We start from the raw sequence: 23,392 nt of genomic DNA, 5'->3' as shown, positions 1-23,392 counted from the left end.
TGAATCAGTTGAGTCAGGTCCATGGCTGTCATGGAAGCCATGAACTCCCGAACCCCCTCGGATGCTTCTCCCACCGATGGCAGGTTAAAGTCCCCCATCACTAAAAGTTTGGGGGTCTCAACCGCCACCGATGCGATCAGCTCGAGGAGTTCGGGCAGGGCCGCTGATGTATAGCGAGGAGCCAGGTATACTATCAGCAGGCCCAACTGTCTCCTAGGGCCCCATTTCACAACAAGGGATTCACATCCGGACGTCTGTGGCACAGTGGACTCCCTCGGCTCTAAGTCCTCCCGGATAATCACTGCTACCCCACCGCCCCTTCCCTGGGCCCGAGGTTGGTGAAATGCTCGATAACCTGGTGGGCACATTTCCACGAGGGGTAAACCTCCCTCGTGGCCCAGCCAGGTCTCCGTTATTCCTGCGAGGTCCGGCTCCCCCTCTTGAAATTAAATCGTAGATGAGGGGGGCCTTGTTAACAACGGACCTCGCATTGCATAGCACCAGCCTCAGGCCCTGGGTCTGGAGCTCCTGACCACCTAGCATGCGGGGGTTGGTACAAGCGACCGGGTGTAACCAGCACCCACGGTCTCCCAACCGACTGCAAGTTTTCAATCTGTCCTCGTATCTGCCCCTCCCTACGACCGTTGGAATCAAAAGGCCCTGCACAGGAACGACAACCTCCCCCTCCTCTTCCCTACCGCTCCCTCTGCTCGTGACCACACCTAGAGACCTGGCTCTGTCCTCGCTCCTGACCTGACCCACCCGCCCCCCAACCCCGGAACCCCTATGCAATTTTAAAAAACAATTAATTAAAAAAACCCTAACTCTCCGTTTCCTCTACCTCTCGAGATTAATAAATCCGTCATCAAGGCGGGCCTTCGAAAGGGCGGAGGGCCACACCTGCGAAAGGGGGGACTCCCGCAGTAGGATGAGGTCTGCTCTTGAGTACATATAATGGTGGAAAGAAAATTCGCCAGGGCCTAGGAACTGTGCTGTGGATGTTCCCGCCAACGTACCATGCTCCAGTCTAGTTTGAAGAAATTAAAAAAGCCGTGCTTCAGTGAATAAAAAGAATTGTCCAGTCCTAAATGAGGGGGGGGGGTGATGGTAGTAGGCTGGTCAGATGACAGACAATAAGTGGGGATAGTATGGTTAATGATGGTCAATGGTGGGGGTAGGTAGAAGGTCAATGATGGTCAATGCTGGATGGCGAGGGGTAGTCAAGCTGTTGTTAATAATGGGTAAGGGAAGATGGTCAGTCAGGCAATGGGGTCACAGAGGATGGAGGGTAATCCTCCAGGGCGCACACAGATGAAAACAGATGGAAACAGGGGCAAGTTGAGATGAATAGTCAGCAGTCAGCAGGGGGGGGGGGGTAGATGGTAATAGACCAGGAGGCAGCTGGCAGCAGTGGATAACTCCTCTGCCCAGCCTGATGTTGGAGCCTCCTGTCCGTCTTCAGCAAGTCCCCCCCCCTGTCTCCGAGAGCCTCCTGAATCATAGCCCTCCTCCTACCAGGCCATCGGTATTTAGTTCTTACCATGGCCTGCCTCTAGGTCCTTAGCACCCAAAAACCGCCATTTCAAATCCCAGCGCCATTCCTACCGGCCTCCAGCCTTCCTTTCAATTTCTGCGCCTCCCACGGTTCACGCAGTTAACAGCAGGCCGGGGATTCGGCGTTCGGTATTCTCAGCCGGCGCCACCGGCGCTCAGGTCGTCGTCGCTCCAAAGTCGGCCTCTCCCCCCTCCGCCGGCTTTGGCCCCGGTCCCAAGTCGGATTGTAGATTAAAAACCTCCAATTCCGGCACTGCCAGCACCAGTACGTTTCCACACACATCAGCAGCCATTTCCAGCCATTCCGAGCCTTGCACAGTCCTTACACAACTCCTCTGCTCTCTTCTGCTCTCCTCCGGTTTCAAACGGCGCTCCCCGCCGATTTCAATGGCGTCTCGGACGGCGTCTCCCCTCAGCTGTTTACCGGCTCACTTCCCAGGCTTTTTTGTCGTCAAACTACCCTGGGAGACCCCCACTTGGGTCGTAAAAAGATCCAGGGTAGCTGATTGCTGGACGCCCGGCCCCCCATGATGGAAGAGGGGGGCCGGCAGCACCCCCTGTTCCCTTAAAGAGCTGCGGATCTACGGAGCTCTGTAGCAGACCGCCATTTCCTCCAGGAAGACCCCCCCACCCCCCAAGACCGAAGACAGAGCCGCCACCTGTCTGCACAGGGTGTTTACAGCCAAACCCCCTTCCAGACCTTTCTGCAGAAAGTCCAGAACATTTGGAATAGTCGCCCCCTCAGGGGAAACACCAAGCGGAGTGCACCACTTGACGAAAGCCGACCAGGTGGAATTGTAAATCCTGGTTGTTGAAGGATGCCTAGAAGCCTCGATGGTGCGTATGATGCCGGAAGACAGGCTAGCCGCCCTGAGGAGTCGCCGTTCAAGAGCCAGATGGCCAGATGGAGCCACCGGGGCTCTGGGTGAAGTAGGACCCCCTGCCGCAGTACTACCTCCTCCTGCGGAATCTGCCATGGCGGGGCCACAGATAACTGGACTAGATCTGTGAACCAGAACCTCCTGGGCCAATAAGGAGCCACCACGATGACTAGTGCCTTCTCAACTATCACCTTCCTGAGGGTCCCTGAAATCAGGGGGACGGGGGGAAGGCAAAGAGAAGGCCTGCTGCCATCTGCTCCGGAGGGCATCCGTGCCCTCTGCCAGCCGGGACTGAAACCGGGTGAAGAAGCACGGAAACTGTGAATTTGCTGGGGTGGTGAATAGATCTACCAGAGGAGTGCCAAACCTCCGGCAAATTTCCTGAAACAAGGACGGATGGAGTTGCCACTCACCGTTGTCCAGGGTCGCCTGACTCAACCAGTCCACCTGGTGATTTGCCAGGCTGGAGATGTGCTCCGACACCAGGGACGCCAGATGACTTTCTGCCGAGGTGCTGAATCTCAGAGCCTCCAACCATAGAGCTCGGAAATGAGTCCCCCACCCTGACAGTTTATGTGGGCCTTGGTGGACACGTTGTCCGTCCGGAGGAGTACATGATGGCCCTCCACGGAGAACCGGAAATATTGCAGGGCTAGATGCGCCGCCTTCAGTTCCAACCAATTTATATTGTGTTGGAGATATGAAGTCGTCCACCTGCCCTGGGCCAACCGAGAGCCCACCAGGGCCCCGCAACCGAATAGGCTCGAGTCCGTGGTCACTGTCATCCTTTCCGGCTCTCAGAAGGAGCAACCCCTTTGGATCGCCAGGGAGATCCACCACCTGAGGCCCCCGCTGAAGGGCGCAGGAGAGAGTTGCTCAGCCATCCCCTCTGGAACGGAATGAGCTCCCACTGAAGTGGCCGAAGATGAAGTCTGGCCCACGGAACTATCCCTATACAGGACACCATCTTGCCGAGCAACTGAGATAACGTGAGGACAGAAACTAACCGACTTTTGTGTACCTTTCTTACCAGCTGCTGCAGACTTGTTCGGCGGTCCTGGGAGAGACGGACCACCCTCGACTGGGAGTCTATGACTGTCCCCAGGTGAAGTATGCATGTGGAAGGTGAGAGGTGATTCTTTGGGAAGTTCAACGAAAACCCCAGAGATTGAAGACTCCGAATGGTGAGACGCAGGTCCGAGACTGCCTGAGGCAGCGAACTCGCCTGGACCAGGACATTGTCTAGGTAGCATTGGAGCCTCACCGGGATGGATCGAAGGTGAGCCACCAATGCCGCTAGCACCTTCATAAATGTCCGAGGGGCTGAAGCTAACCCGAAGGGAAGTGCCCTGTACTGGTAATGGCAGTCCTCGTGCAAGAATCTCAGAAACTTGCATTGAGACGGGAGAATGGGAATAAGTAGGTAGGTCTCTGTCAGGTCTACCGACGCCAAGAAATCCCCCCCTCCGGATACCCTGAAGGATAGACTTGAGGGAGGACATCTTGAAGCGCCTGTACACCAGGTAACGGTTCAGTCGCTTGAGGTCCAGAATGGCCCTCCAGCCCCGAGCTCTTCAGAACCACAAACAGGTTGGAGTAGTGGCCCTGACCTTGTTCCACCTGGGGAACGGTCTCCACCGCCCGAATGTCGAGCAAGTGAAGAATCGCCTGATCCATCAGGCAACGGCGCTCTAGGCTGTGCGACGGAGGGAACGACCTAAAGAGATCTGGGGGGTGGGGGGGTGGAGGAAAGAAATTCTAACCTGAGGCCTTGACGAACTGTGGACCTGACCCAGGGGTCTGACGTGATCTCATCCCATTGATCCGCATAGTGGGATAGGCAGCCGCTTATGGGATGACTCGGGTTCAAGTCACTTCCCCCTGCGGAAGAAGCGACCGCCTCCTCCTCGAAAGGGCCACCTGGACTGATGCTGGTACCTGTTCCGGTCTTGGTAGGATGACCGAGAAAACTGTCTATCTGATCTGAAAAAAGAGAAATGCTGATGATGGTCAAAGTCAGAACCCCTATAAGATTGCCTACGATAGGGATGAGCCCAATATTCGGATTTCTTAGAATTGGACGGCAGGACTTTCTTTTTATCCTTGTTCTTGACTAAAATGGGATCGAGAGCCTCCCCCAAAAGGCTGGGGCCCTTAAAGGGGGCAGCCACCAGATTCCACATGGCCTTGTTATCCATCTGCCAGGTACGGAGCCATAATAGGCGGCGGGAAGTAACAGAAGTGGCCAGGGCACTGGACGCAAATTAAATTGTGTCCAGAGTTGCATCCGCGGAAAACTGCGAGGCATCAATAATTTTAGTGAGATCTTGGTGGAGCCGCTCCACCAAGGATCAGAATGCGATCCTGGAGTAGGCAAAGTCACATGACCGTGGTGCGGTTGAAGTATGCCGCCACCACGGACTTTATGGCCCAGGCGGTGGCATTGAAATTCTTCCACAAGGTAAGCTCTGCGCGCTTATCCTCAGGGTTTTAACTTATCCACTGCGTTGCCGGACACCACCAGGGAAGAAGAGACCAGAGTAGCAACCGGGGTGTCAATAATGGGCAAATGAATGGCCTGGGCAAAGGTCTGCTCCACATTGTAGAAGCGGCAGTCATTGCTCCCTGGATTAGAGAAATTGGATGGCCGGGCCCACTGGCTGGTGAGGACCTCCATAAATAAGGGAGGGGCTGGAATCTCCTCCTTGTTTGTGGTCGTGTTTGAAAACATGGCCATATCGGGGTCCCTAGGCAGGGGCACCGTGGGATCCCCAGTCCCAATTTTGGTGGTCTTCCTTGCCTTGTTCAGGAGTGTCTTGAACATGGCTGGAGGAAAAAGGCCCAAGGAAGAAGGTGGATCAGGAGGCGGTGTATCCTCATCCTCCGAAAACCCCATATCCTGGAGGTTCTCCTCCCCCATGACAGACCCCTCGCTAACCAAGGATGGGGGGGATGTTCTATATTGGAAACGGCCTGATCCACCCTGAGATCTGGAGGAATGGGAGCCCTTGTCTCGTTGGACAGTGCCCCGTGAGATAGCTGTCACAATGAGTCTTTTGATCCCTTCAGGGAGGTTCTCCAAGTCATCCATGTCCTTATCATGAGAGTTAGGACCTTGTGGTGCCTTCCTACGGTTTGAATGAGCCCCAGAGGTACCCTCCAAGGGGTCCTCAGAGCTATCCCTCTCTGAGCCTGGGGAAACCAAAGGAGAGGGAGAAGCATGCCCTCTTCGTCTAGAATAGCTACGGGATCTGGCTGGAGAGGCCGAGGGAGAAGAAGGACTGAACCCCCTGGGGGAGGAACGAGCCGAAGCAGGCCTGAGTGGTGACCTGGATCTGCTTGTGGAAAGAGGCCCAGCAGACTTAGCCTGTTGCTCAGCCCTAGCAAACGTCTTTTCCAAGGCCTTGTGCCTCCTGGCCTCCTCTCTCATAGTGGATCTCGAGGGGCGATGAGAGGCCAAGGCCTGGCTGGGGGCTCCCTGGACCCAGGTACCTGCCCCAGCCCTCCGCTCTCCGCCAAAGGGCCCTCCGCCTGCCCCTGGGGGATTTCTGAGCCCTCCTCCATTGCCCCACTTACGTGTCCTGAAGCCCGGGGCGATGGAAGTAGGCCTCTATTGGTCCCGCCGGAACCTGGGCCTGAATGTGCCTGGTAGATCAAGGCCTGCCGGCATAGGCCTTTTCAAAAGGGCCGCACAGCTCGAAGCCTAGCTCCGCGTACATGGCGCCAGCCAAAATGGCCGCCAGGTCAAGCAGCGTGATGGCGCTGACCCCTGGGTGCCGCGGACAGTCCTGCCACCCCGCTGGGAGCTCCGAATCAAAAGGCAGCCTCATAAGAGCTCTGGGGCCCCGCGCACCAGCGCACACTCCCAAGCTGCTTGCGCCTTGCCGCTTTAAAATCTAAACGCGGCAGCTGCCTGGAAAGAATGGCAGCTCCGCAAGCGCCTCGCCGTTCTTCAAGCATCTCCAAAGGTCCGGCTCTTCCCAGCTGCAGCTGGGAGGCGCAGACTCACTCGCCAGCCGCTTCTTGGAGTATGGCACCCTCGCGGTCCCGGGGATCGGGCAAAGACTCCAGGTCCATGGCAGGGAGGAAGCACGCCCCACGGGGCCCTCCCCAAACCGCCCGAGGCAGAAAGGACTGTCCCTTTGGGCCGCAACAGCAATTTGGAATTTGTTTAAATTTAAAGTCACCAAGTGAGCCAATTTAACAATCCAATTGAAGGGAAAAGGGAAAAAAGAGAGAAAACAAAAAAATACACTTTCCAATTTCAATTTCAATTTATTTAATTTGTTAGCCGCTCCCTCTCCACAAGGGACTCGGGGCGGCGTACAATAAAAGCATATATATATATATATATATATATATATATATATATATATATATATATATATATATATATATATATATATATATATATATATATATATATATATATATATATATATATATATATATATACACACACATACACACATATACACATACACATACACGAAGGAGGTAACAATCATTAAATACATACAATAATAATAATAAAATTAACAATTAAAATACCCCAGTTTAAAATACAAATTTAAAAAGACTGTCAGGAGGAATAGAATGGAACTATGGTTGAGCCAGGCCAGATAATTGAAAAAGGTGGGTCTTGAGCTTTACACGGAAGGAGCGGAGATCGGAGGTAATCCTAATGTCGAGGGGGAGGTCATTCCAAAGGGCTGGGCCCATCACAGAGAAGGCCCTACTCCTGGGTGTCGCCCTCTGACACTGTTTAGTGGACGGCACCCGGAGAAGTCCCTCTCTGTGCAAGCGGATTGGTCGTAGGGATGTATGGGGCAGGATGCGATCCCGCAGGTAGCTAGGTCCTGTGCCATGGAGCGCTTTGAAGATCGTAATCAAAACCTTGAAACGCACCCGATAGACCACAGGGAGCCAGTGCAGCTCGCGCAGGAGAGGTGTTACATGGGAGTATCTAGTATTCCCCATAATCACCCGCGCGGCCGCATTCTGGACCAACTGTAGTCTTCGAGTGCATCTCAAGGGAAGCCCCATGTAGACAGCCTACCTAATAACCAATCTCAAGCAGTGCTTGGACCAAGAGACTGAGAGGAAACTGGGCAAGAATGGAAGGCAGGAGTATTTAAGAAGTTTGCTCTCAGTCTTTGGACCAATCAGGCTTTGAGAATACCCACACGTGACCACTCCCTCTCCTCCACTGGAAAATTACATTTTTTTCTCCATTGAATTTCATTTTGTTAGATAGGCCCAGCATTGTCAGAACTCTTCTGTATCTTAAGCCAATGTTCTGGAGTGTTGGCTATTTGTGCCAGCTTGGTGTCATCTGCAAATTTGATGTTCCCCATCTAACTCATCTAAATGGTTGAGGAAGATATTGAAGAGTACCTAAGACAGCCTTGGGGTACCCCACTGCATACTTCCCTCCATGTAGATACATTTCCAATAAGGACTGAGTTGAGTGCGGCTGGTCAGCTAGTTATGAATCCATCTGGTAGTGATGCTGTTTATTTCTGGATTACGCAAAAATGCCTCATTGTGAATAATGGTTCCCTTAACAAACATGCTGTTCACTTTACAATTCCAAATTATTTAATGACCACTGCAAACAAAATTTATAAAACTGGGTGCAATAACCATTATGACAAGAGCAAAACCTCTGGACATTTGAACATTTTCCCAAAATGGGCTAATACGAGATTCATTCAAATGTTTGGGGAGGAACAGACTCAAGGTCAATCCCTCCAAGACTGAGTGGCTGTGGTTCCCGGCATCCCGATTTGTACATCTTGTTCATCTTTGATGATAGGGGGAGAAATTTTAGTCCCCTCAGAGAAGGCTCCCAATCTGGGAGTCCTCCTAGATACATGGCTTAGTTTAGAAGAACACCTGACGGCCGTGATCAGGGGGGCCTTTTACCAGGTTCGCCTGGTACACCAGTTGCGCCCCTTCTTGGATCGGGATGCTCTGTGCACAGTCACTCATGCCCTCGTCCTTTCTCGCCTGGACTACTGCAATGCTCTCTACATGGGGCTGCCCTTGAAGAGCACCCGGAGGCTTCAGCTGGTCCAGAATGCGGCCGCGCGGGTTGTCATGGGGGTACCTAGGTGCTCCCATGTCACACCCCTTTTAGGCGGCCTGCACTGGTTGCCGGTTGTTTTCCGGGTGCGATTCAAGGTATTGATTATGACCTTTAAAGCGCTCCATGGCTTAGGCCCAGGGTACCTGCGAGACCACCTACTGCCACCAGTAGCCTCCCACCGTCCAGTACGATCCCACAGAGTTGGCCTCCTCAGGGTGCCGTCGGCCAAGCAGTGTCGGCTGGTGACCCCCAGGGGGAGAGCCTTCTCTGTGGGAGCGCCTTCCCTCTGGAATGAGCTGCCCCTGGAGCTCCGCATAATCCCTGACCTCCGGTCCTTCTGACGCACCCTAAAAAGTTGGCTTTTCCAGCAAGCCGGCCTGGCCTGTTAATATTAATGTTAATTTTAATTTATTTTAAATGTACTGTTTCTTTTCTTTCTTTTTTTTAAATCGGTTTGGTCTTTTTGGAATTGGGTTTAATCTTTTTTTAACTTTTGTGATGTGTGTTTTTAATGTTGTACACCGCCCTGAGTCCTTTGGAGAAGGGCAGCATATAAATCCAAATAAACCTAAACCTAAACCTAAAAGGAGTGGTTAAGAAATAAATATCCCACTCCCACTGGGGTATCTGCCTAGAGTTTCCTAAAGCACCTGAGCAATGGGTGGAAACTTGTTAGAGAGATCCTATTTGGAACTAAGGAGAAATTTCTGACAGTTGAAAGCAATTAATCAATAGAACAGCTTGTCTCCCACACTTGGGGGAGCCCCACCACTGGAAGTTTTCAAGAAAAATTATAAACCTTTTTATTTCAAGAAAAGACAGAACATTCATTTGTTGGGGATGGTGTAAAGACTCCTCTCTTGGGCAAGGAAATGGACAGACGACCTCCAATGTCCCTTTCAGCCCTATGAATCTGTAAGAGTTCTTAATGCTGCTTCCACTGTCATTACTAATTGACCATATTGCCTGAAAGCTGCAGTCATAACATAAATGAATACAGGTAGTCCCCAATTAATTATGACATTAATTGAGCCTAACAGAGCAAGACTAGCGTAACACTAGCACTGGAGGAGCTAAGAAGACACCATAGTGGTTTACCATGGCTGTGGGGAAAGGATTACCATGGAAACAAAAGAGATCAGGTTTCTTCTTGTTTATGCCATGTGGCCCAGTGAGGGAGCAGCCTTCTCTACGCTGACTTCCTGAGGTCGTCAAAAAGTAAGTGAATGGTTATGGAGAATAGGGGTGGAGAAGAATGCGTAAAACTTGTATATTGGCAAAAGGCCAACTTACTGGGTTCTGGGGGCCTCTGAGGACCTGGCTGAGCAAGATGGAAGGGAAATAGGTGTGTGTGTGTGTGTACGCACACGCGCCTGCAGCATCTCTGCAATTGGTCATTAAAGGCAAATGACCACGGGGAAGGGGGGCTTTGAAACAAATTTGTATTTAGCATTGGGTTTTTTTTTTTGTAAATTTTCCCAAAATGGGCCTGTTCATTGAATGGAGTGTCATACTTCAAGAATTACCTGTACTTCCTTCTAAGGAGAGTTGCATCTGCAAAGACAGCTCTCCTAACATCACAGTAACTCAGTGAGTAGGAACAGCAAAGCATCCCATTCCACCAAGAACAAATCAACAAATCTTACTTTCCACAAGAGCAAGCAGAAAAGAGCTTATTTATAAAACAGATGGAACATTTAAAGTTGTGGAGTTCCCTACACGAGTGTCTTTCTGAGCACACACCAACAAACACATACAACTCACTGTACCTCATATGCCCAAAGATTATAGCAGAATATTTACTGAACAATATTGTATTTATTTATTTTTTATTTACAATCTTAATCCCAATTTAAGACAGTTTTTACATATAATTAAAAAAACCTGAAAATTAAAGACAATACTTTAAGTACCATAAAGATCTTACATGGGACAAAAGGCAGGGATGAATCCAAAAGGGTCGATGACAGTGGTTTTCAACCTGTGGGTTGCGACCCCTTTTGGGGTCGAATGACTGTTTCACAGGGGTCACTAAGACCAGTGCAACTCTAAAGTTTAGACTCCACCTTGCGTTCCTTGAAATCCCTGATGGGCTCCGGAATGGCCGCGCAGAGTGTCGCCACGGCTCCACGCCATAAAAAACATAGGTGCGCGCACGCACCCCGAACAATTAGCCTTGGAGACTTTGTAATGGAGGGAAAGTGTTCCTGCGAGGGAGGAAGGGGCTTAGGTCCTGCTCCAGGCTGTAATTGTGCGGGGCGTGCGCGTGGCTATGTTTTCCACGCCGCTGCCAGGTACTTTTAACTATATCTAAATCCACAACCGGATCTGTTATCAAGAGCCAAGCTCAGGAGCCCGAATTGGCCCTATTCACACAATGAAAACCTGCTTGCTAAAAGTACCATAAACCATGCACAAAGGAAAAGAGCAAAAAAAAATGCAATGCAGGATAACAATTTTAAAAATGATACAAGTGGAATTATTATTAGAAATAAAATGTAACAGAGAAAATGATATGAAAATATAAAGTTGGGTTTCCTCAAATACCACCCCAAGAACCCATCAGAGAAAGTAAATAAGCAAGGGCAATGGAAAAGAGGAAAGATGAGGAGGGAAAGGAAGAAAGGGTAAAGCAGAAGGAGTAAAGGAGGGGAATCGAGTAGGAGAGAGGGTAAGAGGGAGGAGAAGAGGAGGGGAGGAAAGAGAGGGGAAGAAGGGAGGAAGGAGAGGAGGAAAGAAGAAGGCAGAGAAGGGAGGTAGAGAAGATAGAAGGAGCAAGGTTGTTGCAAAATAAAATGGGGTGGCAAGAAAGTGACCCAAACTTTGTTCTATATATTTGTAAGAAAATAACGATAAATGATTAATGCTAATGATATAATTAATGGTAATTATAAGAGTGTATATTTGTGAATGAACTTGAAAGAAAAAATAACCTTTTTTAAAAAAATTAAAAATAAACAATGCATGACGTTTGCCCAATAAATTAAAGTTAAGCTTACCATCACCACCAAGGTTAAGAGCATTCCTGCAAACAACCCCAAACCAGGTTGAAGATCCATCCAGGCAGGGTAAGCAAGTTTGTGAATGCAGCTGCAGGCAACTTAGTTAAGGAGGCTGTGGGAATAAAGCCACTGTGTGTCTCTGTGTATGTGTGTGTATGATTGTATAGCAGCCAAGGTTGTCCAGCCTCCAGGATGTGATTCTTTTCAGACCCAAAATTTAGGAGCAGACAAGATGTTGGCTGCCTCTATAAAAAAAGATATGGAGACTCTAGTCTAGAAAAAGTGCAAAGAAGAGCAACCAAGAGGATTAGGGGACTGGAAGCTCAAACATATGAAGAACAGTTGCAGGAACTGGGTATGTCTGGTTGAATGAAAAGAAGGATGTAAGGGTGATATGATAGTAGTCTTCCAATATCAGAATCTACATTACGATTCATAACAGTAGCAAAAGTATAGTTATAGAGTAGCAACGAAAACACTTTTTATGGTTGGGGTCATCACAACATGAGGAACTGTATTAAAGGATCGCGGCATTAGGAAGGTTGAGAACCACTGGTCTATGACAACTCACCGCTGCCACCTTGCAGCCAACTCATCTCCACCACCTTGTTGTGGGACACCTCGTCCCAACCAACTCACTGCAGGGACAACTCACTGCAAGCCTGGGCCTTCAATTCTAGTTTACAAAGCCAGCCCTGCTTAAGGGGGGTGAAAGTTCCTGTCTGCCCATACTCCTTCTCTGAAGGCTTCCTCGCCTCTTTTTCCAGGGGTCCCTGTGAAAGCGCAAAGACGCACACGCACACACACACACACATACTCATTCCGAAGTTTGGGATTTTTATCAGCATCCTAGCTGATAAGCTACCTATCATATCTGGGCTTGGGGAGAAGACCTTTCCTTGACATGCTATTGACTGTTCCCAGACAGGGGAGGGAGAAAGCAGGGAGGGTGAAGGTTGACTCACTCCCATTGGCCATTGCCACAAAGGCTCTTCCTGCTGAAGCACCCAGTCTAGAACAATGATTCCTGTATAGTCTGCCTGAACTTCTTCTCCAAAGGCTTTCTCATCTCACTTTCCAGTGCCCACCCACCCCCAAAAGGCAAACTAAGCAGGAATCATTGTTTTGAGCTGAGTCGCCCTGTCAGTGTTCCTGCTTGCCCTTTTCACTGCCAGGAGTGAATCACTCCAAAATATTGATCTAAAGATCTTATTTCAAATTAAAGCAACAGCAGCAACCTTTCAAGAAGGTAAACACATAGAGATAACAATGGAATTTTTGAGGACATGGATCAACAACATCATTTTTCTTAAGAAACTGATTTCATTTATTTCCAGAAGAATCTTTTCTGCCAGGGTTCTTGCCTTCTGGAACATCATGTTTCTTGAGGTGAGATCTGCCCACCCCTAATCCTCTTGGTTTTCTGAAAGAGACTAAAAACCTTGCTTTGCCAATTGGCCTGAGGCCCTAATGCAGATGTTTCATGCTGGAAGTGGTTATAAATTAAAAAGAAGACTCCACATCTACTCCGTTGTTCCTAAATTTTAGATAATTTTAATAGTTTATATTTTAAGTTTTATATTGCAGTTTTTACCAGGGTGTAAGCTGCCCAGTGTCATTTGATAGTGAGATAGGCAGTATAGAATTTAATAAATAAAATAAATAAATAAATATAAATACATTCTATATAAGCAGACATTCTACTTACAGTTTAAGAAGTTTAAACTCAGGGACTGATGACTTGTTTCAAAATTCCTTAATGTTTATTTTATTATTGTAATTTCAAGAAAAATAAGTATAAATACTGCTAATACAAGCACAAATAATGCTGATAGAAAATATTACAGAAATTACAATGAGAAATGGAAAAAGGGGAAGAGGATGAATGTTTGGGAGGATAGCTAACCAATCTCAAATAACCAACCAGACCTAAAGTAGCATAGGGCTAATATATTTTAGTACATCATTAATATTTGAAAGACAAGATATTTTATAACCAATTTTTAGTAAAAACATGAGCCTACTGAATTATCAAAATATTGACACTATGGAAATTGATGTGTGGAAGGAAAAGATATAGATAAATAATTATTTAAAATTTATATGGTGTTCAGTACGATAGGTAGTCTGTGAGACAGGGAGTCCTATAAATTATATTCATTAAAAGAATATCATAAATAATATGTAGGCTAAATACCAGATTTAATATAAACCAAATTTGTGATATAGCATAATTCCACATAGTCCCAAAATGGTTTCCAAATACAACAGAATTCTACATCAGATTTATGTTTTAGATATCAAATTATTTTGGGCACTGAAGCATATTCCCACAATTTATTTAATTATTCTTCCATAGAAAGATTCTATGATCATTTCTATTAACACATATTTTTGTAGCTGATATTACATACAATGCCAATTTGATATATTTTGAAGAGATGTGTGATTTGGTGAAGTTCAATAGCATATGTCAGGTTGAAATGGAATAATGACTTTCAAAATTGTTCCATGATGAATTATTTCTAGTTGATTTTTGTAATATTGTCACTATCTATGAAAAAAGACCCAATCTGTTAATTGTATTTGCAACATTTCAGGGAAATGCAGCTGTCATTTTAGAAAACATGACTGAAGTAATATACCAAGTGATAAAACTTCTTATGCCAATAGTTTCCAAATATGTTTGAAGTGAACTTAATATTTGTTCCATCTCTCTTAACTATATTAAAAATTTGCATCCGCTTAAACATACAATCTTGACCTATTCAAGTTCTGGATTGTATTTCAATAATAGATTATAAATCATTTTCAATAAAAATTCAAGGTCATGAGTTATATTTTCAAATTCACCAATGTTTATAGATGTTTCCAAAATAGTACCTCACTATTATTAGTATCCTACCCAGTGGTATAGCCTGAACTAATTTTTCCATATTGAAGAGAAATCAAAAATTGGAAGATTTTCATTTGTTTAATTTCTTCATAATCAGGTATCTCATAGCTTGTAATCTTTGCTCCACTAGGAATGGTTTCTGTGTTATCATTCTATTTTGTTTTATATCATTGGTTCCTCTAAGTGTTGTCTCTTTGGTATAAATGACTGATTTCTCTCTGAAGGATTCCCAGAATCTTAATACTCACAGTATCATACTTATATGTAAAGTTTTAGTTGAAAAACAAACTAATCTTTTGGAGAATTTGTGGAAATAGTTCTAAACAAGCAGAATTTACACTGTTGATAACAAAAGCTTATTAAAAGTAGAAAGCTTCCAACAAAGACGGAATAGTTCACTACAGGTAGTCCTCAACTTATGATCACAATTGAGCCCAAAATTTAAGTTTTTAAATGAGAAATGTATCACGTTTTGTCCCATTTTATGACTTTCCTTGCCATGTTTGTTAAATGAATCACTCAGTTGTTAAATTAGTAACATGGTTGAGTGAATCTGGCTTCCCTATGGATTTTGCTTGTTCGAAAGTTGCAAAGGGGGGGTCACATGACCCTAGGACACTGCAACTATCATAAATTTAAGTCAGTTGTCAAGCATGAATGTAAATCATGTGACTATGGGGATGTTGCAATGATCATTAGTAAGAAAAATAGTAATAAGTCACTTATTTCAGTACCGTTGTAACTTCAAATGGTCACTAAATGTATGGTTGTACGTCAAGGATTATCTACATTATAATTTCCTTTCCTACCAAATCTTTCAAGAAGAAATGTTTCCATAATTAATACTGTTTTCACAATGAATTTCCTTCTATAGGTTAAATTAAATGGTTGTTGCAGAAAATCAAATGTACTCAGATTAATAGACTTTCCAAAAATACTGGTTATTATTCTTTACTTGACCGTATGTTTTTTAGGAATAGAATACTGAAGATATTGTTTTGATACCGTCTTATGTCTGGAAAGCCTCCTAGATTTGCAAATTATGAGTGAACTGACTAATAAACAAACAAGTCTATGTTAAATTTATAAAAATTGTTAAAATGGTTCATTATATTCTTACTTCCTTTTCAATGTAACTAGTGGCATATCTGGTTTCACAGAACTCCTTTCAGTCAAGCTTTCATCTTCTTATCAACAACATATCATCTACCCAAAGATTGAATAGCCTAGCACTGAAATTATATTGTTTACTAAAAAGAATTAGAAAATAACTAAGACAATAGTTTTCTATATAAAATACAAAATTAGCAGAGTATATACTGAAGGAAATGTCTCAATTTACTCAATGATTTTATAGGCAAAAATCCAAATACTAAGAATTAGCAGCACCTCAGTTTCCTTATTTTCTTTTCGCATACCTATCTAAGAGTTACAGTACATATTTATAGACCATAATATAAAGGGAAGAATCTGGTTGGATTTTTTTCAACAGCCTCTATTATAAGTTAATGCAAGTAAACATATTTTCCAATCCCCTCTCCTAAAAATGAATTTTATGTAACACAATCTACATTAGCATTCAAAGTACAGCTTCATACGAGAAAATAGGGTACTTTAGATAGCACTCTGAATCCATATCAGATGATGACAAGGCCCCAAAATGATATTGTTTGATATATTCCAGAATTTGAACCATCAAGAGATTTTGTTTTACACACAGAGGAAGGGCCCCTTGACAAAAACAGAATCCAGGTAGACTTCCCAAAAGGAAAGATACTACTAGTCCAGAGTACCATTAGCAGCTGGGGAAAAAAAGGTTAGAAGTGCATAGAGATAACAAAATGGGAAGGAATGGAATAGGACATAAGAAAAAAAGAGCTGTTTCTACTATTTAAAAGTGGATATAAAAAAGTCTACACACCTCCGTTAAAATGCCAGGTTTCTGAGATGTAAAAAAAATCAGAACGAGCTAAATCACTTCAGCATTATTTCTACCTTTAATATAAAATTTACAATCCAATTGAAAAAAAAAATTTTTTTAAGGGGGTAAAATAGCAATAAAAATTTACAATAACGTGAGTGCAGAAGTGTGCACACTATCTTTATAAGTAGGGGTATGGCTGTGTTCAGAATTACCAATCACACCCAAACTGATGTTAACTGCTAATTAGTACCCTCCTGCCATCAATTAAAGTGACTGTGATCAAGGCCATATAAAGTTTAGCTGTGCTGATAATATTTTGTCTGACATTTACTCAATTACCTCTTACAGCAAAAGCCACGGTTTGGCAAAGGGTTTATAAAGCAGCAAAGGTATCCCATTGTTGAAAGGTATTAGTCAGGAGAAGGGTACTTTTCCCCCCCCAAGGTTCTGGATATACCATGAAGCACAGTTAAGGCAGACATCAACAAGTGGAAAAATATGGTACAACAATGACATTACCAGGAACTGTATTGATGAAAAAATAAGAAGAAACTTGGTCCAAGAACTGCCAAAAGATCTATAGCATTGTTAAAGGAGCTACAGAATTCATAGGAAGGACTGATTGTGTACTACATGTGACAACAATCTCCCATATTGTTTACACGCTTGAGGTGGCATGATAGATGCTTTTACTTACTAAGAAAAACATCCAAGCCCAGCTTCATTTTGCAAAAACCTACATTAAGTTTGACAAAACCAAGTGGGAAAATTTGTTATAGTCTGATGACACCAAGGTTGAACTTTGTGGCCATAATTCCAAATACTACGTTTGATGCACAAATAACACTACCCATCACCCAAGTACACCATATTTTGAGTTATTTTTCTTCAGCTAGAACTGGGGCTTTAGTCAAGGTGGAGGGAATAAGGAACAATTCCAAATTTCAGTAAATATGGGCACAAAACCTCCAAGCCCCTTCTAAAACGCTGAAGAGGAATTTCATCTTTCAACATGACCACAATCCAAAGCAAACCTCCAAATCAACAAAAGAATGGTTTCCCCAGAAGATCAAAGTTTTACAATGACCCACTCAGAGCCCGAACATTTTGAAAATCTGTGGTTTGATTATGAACTAAAGAGGGCTGCGGCAGGAGGTACTCTTGCAATCTGACAGATTTGAAGTACTTTTGCAAGGAAGAGCGGGCAAAGATTCTCAAAGAAGGATGTTGCCATGCTTGTAAGCTCTTATCCCCAAAAAATCTACTGTATTTTGGGAGTATAAAACGCACTGGTGTATAAGACGCACCAAGATTTTGAAGAGGCAAATAAAAAAAATTTTTTTTCTGCACTCTGCAGACCTCCCCAAAACAGCCAGTTTTTCACAAAAACGGGAGTGGTTTTTTTTTTCAAACAAAGGGCAAGCATAGCCTTTAGGGGGCTTTCAGAGTGTTTCTGTGGGCTGGGGGGGGGGGCAAAACTGAGCAAAACCCAGCCTGTTTTTTGCTCATTTCTGCCCTCCCCCAGTCCCCAGGAGCACTCTGAAAACCTCCTAAAGGCTATGCATGGCCATTTTGGTGAAGGGGGGCAGGGTTTCGGGAGGCAAAAAATGCTGTATTCAGTGTATAAGGTGCACTCAGATTTTCAGTCTGTTTTTTAAGGGAAGAAGGTGCATCTTATACTCCAAAAAATACAGTAAATTCTGTCATAAAGTCAAAAGGTGCTTCAAAAAAGTACTAGTTTAAGGATGTGCACTTATGCAACCTAGTTACTGTACTTTTTATTTTTCCTCCTAAAATACTTCAATTTGTTTTTTCAATTGAATTATACATCTTATGTAAAACCTGGCATTTTAATAAGGGTGGCAGACTTTTTATACCCATTGTAGATGGCTTCCTTTTATTTGATGTGCTGTAGCTTTACCAGGGTATCAATTATTCCAGGAATAGGACACACAACTTCTATTTTTATTAAATGCTCAGCACAAGTGTGAGATCTTAAGACACACAAATGCAACCACTTAAGAATATCTTTTTTTTGTTTATACATATTTCCCTCCCCAATTTTTCCAACAGTGGTGAACTCTATTTGTCTTGCCACCATTACTTCACTTTCTGAAAAGTTGGTAATACAAATGTATGTGTAAGGATGACTTTATGGTTAACTTTGTTTCTTAAGAGTTTAGTCATTTCAGAAACCCTAGCTAAATAGAATTGTTTGTCCAGTAAAGCTGCTGTGAAAGTGAAAAGCAATTTCTAGAGACCTAAGAAAAGAGGGCAAATTAATGATTAATAGAAACACTTACATGCATTCATTTACATGGATATCAAATCCAGTTGCAAGAAACAACTATTTGATAATATTCAGATGACTCATTCCACGCAAGGGTAGTTTATTAAAAAAGAACTTAAAAATGTATTAGAAAAGGGCAAGTAGCCCAGGGTCTAGGCATCTTGTTTTATAAAACTTTATTATTATTTTTCTATTCAAGGAAACAAAAATTCTTAGATACAGGGTCAATTTATAGTATGATTGTTTGCTATGAAAAGTATTTATGGAAATGTTATAAAATACCCATTAATATATTCAGGCATCACCCTACCTCACTATAGTTGCTGTACTACTAACTGATCACTGTTATTTCCATCTGCACCTTATTTGGTATCAGCATACTGTTGCACTATTTTTATGCCAGGTTCTTAGCAAAAACCTCTATTGAAACCTGAGATACAATCTTTCCATCTCAAATATCTAAGTGGAGAACTATTTTTATAATTATCCCAGCCTATTATACTTAGTAGGAGAGAAATTTAAAATTAGACTTCCTTCTTTCACAAGCAAAAAAGAATGAAAACATCACTTAATTGTGATAAATATCTATTAATTTTGTAAAATATGAATCAAATAAAACTCACACTCTTAAATTTCCCAGGAGTGTTCCAATTAGTAACACTAAAAAAATATCTATTTTATCATGAGATTGGTGTTTTGTTTATGGGGGTTACAACAGTCTCAAGATATTATTTTTCATGTTTATTCCATCATCTGACACAGAAAATAGGTAATTATTTTACGAAGTGAGCAATATATTACAATCAAACCACAAATAAATGAAATAACATTGTATAAAAACTTATTTCCTTCATAGGCCTTATAAATGCAACTAAAAAGTTCAAAAGGCCTGTCCCAGACTGTACAAATACAGCCAATTTGCGCAGATCCTTTTATGCATTAATCATATTGACGCTGTTCCCCAACCTAGCATCTTCCAGATCTACTGCAATTTCAGTAACTTATAATTTACTGGCTGAACATCACACAGTTGCCTAATAAAGAGTACTGGAGCAACATGACACAGTATGGGATGATTTCCCCTGTATATTCAGGAATTTTCTGGATAATTAAATGCAAAATCAATACATTTTACAGTTTGTATTCAAGGAATTAAAATTTCAATTATTTTGACTGCTCCTGTCGGTTTAATTTTGGGATGTTTGATTAGTTCAAAAACAAAATACAAGAAAGTAAGATCTGCTTCTAAATCACACAACAATTAATCAAAGTAGAATACAGTAGCCATTGAGATTGTGTTATCAATAAAATCTGAAAGCAGTTATCCTTTTTCAAGTGAAAGATACCTTTGGGGGAAAAAAGGAATTCAGTCACAGTTTCAATTATCCCAACTCCCCCCCCCCCTCAGCAACTGCCTCTGCATCTGAAGATTTTATACAAGCAGTCAAAATAGCTGTTGACTTAAGCTCTAGAAATCATTTGATCCACTTAAATCACGTTTTAACCTCGCTAAAATCAATGGGGCAAGCCAATTAAGGTTATTAATTCTACTGGTTTTTAATTATTTTAATGCAGAAAAGTATAATTAATACAGCCTGACTTCTGAATCCTTACAATTTCTAAAATTGTGCCAATCAATTATTCTTGGAACAATGTATTCCAACTTTATTATGCATGATGTGAAGCAGATATTGTCATCCAACGCCTGCCGATTCATTTCACTTAATAAATCAGCCATTCAATATTAGTAAATTTCAGTCACACCATTGATATTTTAAGTCCACCAAGTTCTTCAGCACCAAAACGTCCTAAATTGCTTACGAGTTTTTTTTTTTTAATGTTCCCGTGAACAACTCTAATGGTATCACATGAATCCAAGAATTGAACGGCCTATACAAACAGAGCGCATCCCCCCTCGCGAAGTTTCTGGCTCCTTCCTCACCTAATACGGCCACTCCGGCCAATTAAACGTTCCCAGGAAGTTCCATACCTTTTGCGGAGCTTTTAGCAGGCGGTGGACCCCGGCCAGTTGGGTGACCAGGGGGATGTCTTCCCTGAAGGAGTAGAGGGGCGGCCGGGTGGGCTCAGGAAAATTAGTACTATTGAAAGGATCGGTGTCGTCCAGAAACTGCACTCTGCAAACCATCGTTGCGGTAGCCATGGTGCAGCCATTCAAAAAAACATAGACATACAGCCGTGGAAACAGCGGCACCAAAACGCAAGGTCGAGAAGAACTTCTTCTATCTTCACCACCAAGCAAAGGAAGATGACCCGCTCTCCTCGCAAAACATACAAAGTTATATTTCAGTAATAGGATGGACGGCAGAAACCTTTGCGCGTCTTTTCCCGCTGCTGAGAAGATCTGGCGCCAACCGCGCCGAGGGAGGGAGAGAGAAAGAACAATATGCACGCAATCCAGGAATCTTGCAAGCAATCATCTCCCGACCATAACTGGGAATCGGGAAGAGCCTACGAAAGCTTTAGCCACGCATCAAGGAGAGCAACATTAGAGCTGGCGCATCTTCCAGGCAAAAGTTACTGCAGAAAGGAAAGGTGGCTGCCGGAGCTAGAACAAGTTCCCGGCGGCGACCGATGGTGGTGGGGGCGGTGGCAGTGCCTCCCTCATTCTCAGCCGGCAGCTCACCCTACCGAAGTGGAAAGAAAAGGCAAATGAGGGAAGCGGCTGCTGCTGGGAAAGTTGCTCCCCTCCCCATTTAGCTATTGCCTGCCAGAAACAATTGCTGGCGCCACCCAGTGGGTGCAGATGAATGGATCCAATAATGGCGATCTGGCACTGCTGTTTCTTTCCCAGGAAGGGCCTAAGTTCATATAGCGGTTGAATCTTTATTTTGAAAACAAGGTTTTATTTTAAAGAACTCCCTCAGTTTGGTATTAGCAATATAATTCATAGTTGCGTTGTTTCACGGGGAAGCAAGGCTGGTTTACAAAGATGGAACAATATAATAAATAGTTTTGGGATACATAAGAGTTATATTTCTTCCCCCTCCCCCCCTACTCCGGCAATATATGGAATGTATTATTCCTTACTGTTCCATTCTCTTTTTCCACACTTTGCACGTTTTCCCCACTTATCCCCCCAAAGAATAATGTGATAGATGTATTTAAGGAAAAACAGCCAATGGTAGAAGAAAATAAAGCAAAACAAGGGCTTGCTTACCATTACCAGATATCAAGCAAAGGAAGAACATGGATCATTGGAAAGCAGGACAAATGGGGGCTGAACGAACAAGGTGCACTCTTTAACTTCTTTGGTTACTTACAGCAAAAGACTGCAGAAAATAGTTATTAGGGCAACCTATAAATGAAATTTCTTTTTCCAGCATCAGAAGACTGATTATTCAATTGCAATATTTTCCAATAAATATTGTTCTTCATTTTCAAAAATGTGCCAATTAGATTAGAATATGCAATTATTAATGTCACTCTTTTCAAATTTCAACACATAAGTCATGTGATCTACAGATCTGAATGGCTGGATTGAAACCGATTGCTGGAATCAGGAAATAAATAACATAAATCTAAGATGTTGAATCTGTTGACAGATGAAGAAGTAGACAATTTACAATGTAAATTGTAAATACACAAATATTTGAGTATGGCTGTGAAACCCATACCTCCGCCCCCCCCAAAAAAAGGTACTTCAGAGCCAGACAATATTTGATTGTAATGCTATGGCTGCCGGACAGGGACATAAGGATAAAAAGGACAGTATTTAATTTTTTATCCTCATGTCCTCTGTCTGGCAGCCATAGCCTTTATTTAAGAAATGTGTATGGATTCCCAATTCACTCTTTGATTGAGCAGCTATCAAAGATAACAAAGATTTTAGGAAGAGTGAAGAGAAGAGCAACAAAGATTATTAGGGGGCTGGAGGCTAAAACAGAATAAAGAACTTGATATATCTACTCTGCAAGAACTTGGTATATTTACTCTGGCTAAAATTAGGACTAGTAGTGACAGGGTAACAGCAGTCTTCCAGTATTTGAGGGGCTGTTTGAGAGAAGAGGGAATCAAAGCACCTGAGGGCAGGGCAAGAAATTACAGGTGTAAATTTATCAAGGAGAAACCCAACCTAAAACTAAGGAAAGATTTCCTGACAATTAGAAAAATTACTCAGTGGAGGATTTTAAGAAGAGATCGGACAACCATTCTAGAGTCTCCTCCTTGAGCAGGGGGTTGGACTAGAAGATTCCAAGGTTCCTTCCAAATCTATCATTCTGTTTAAGTAAAAGCATTACAGTGATTGTTGGACAAACTTTGCCATCTACTGTCCAAATTCCTGGGTTGTAAAAAAGTGCACTAAAGCAGATTGATTTCTTTTTAACACACAATATCACAAGCAGCGTTTTAATTCTTTGATCTTCGTGAAATTAGAGCAGAGGAAAATGACTACGTTTCATTAAAATCTTGGATTAAAAAATGAAGGAGCAGTTAACTAACAGTATAGCAAGTAACCATTTGTGCTGTCTCTAATAGACAGTAAAAATACAATAAAAGTAAATTTGATATGCAGTCTGAGGATTTAAAGAATATATTTGAAGAGAAATGTATTAATTCTTTTATTCCGTAGAATGTACAAGTATAAACAACAACAATAACAAATTTGGTGAAGAGACCTTGCAAGAATGATCATGTTCATTAGAGTTCCTAGCCTAGGAAGAGGAGAAAGCTATCAAACCCAATCATTCTAAAGCAGTGGTTCCCAACCTTTTTTTTGGCCAGGCCCCACCTAA

At 43.4% G+C, this 23,392-nt stretch overlaps 1 protein-coding gene across 7 annotated transcripts in view; it reads right to left on the bottom strand.

Moving 5' to 3' along the window:
- Positions 1–21,278, bottom strand: part of FHOD3 (formin homology 2 domain containing 3) — a 270,970-nt gene extending 249,692 nt beyond the window's left edge. For all 7 annotated transcript variants that reach the window (XM_081971408.1, XM_081971409.1, XM_081971411.1 and 4 more), the window contains exon 1: positions 20,629–21,278. In XM_081971408.1, the coding sequence (XP_081827534.1) occupies positions 20,629–20,799 (171 nt within the window). In that variant the 5' untranslated portion in view covers positions 20,800–21,278. The remainder of the gene's footprint in view (positions 1–20,628) is intronic.
- Positions 21,279–23,392: the final 2,114 nt, after the last annotated feature.

Source organism: Natrix helvetica (assembly GCF_964273705.1).
Source record: "Natrix helvetica genome assembly, chromosome: Z".
NCBI classification, from domain to species: Eukaryota; Metazoa; Chordata; class Lepidosauria; order Squamata; family Natricidae; genus Natrix; species Natrix helvetica.
Note: the sequence above shows the minus strand (reverse complement) of the source record. Positions and strands in the feature narration are given on the sequence as shown.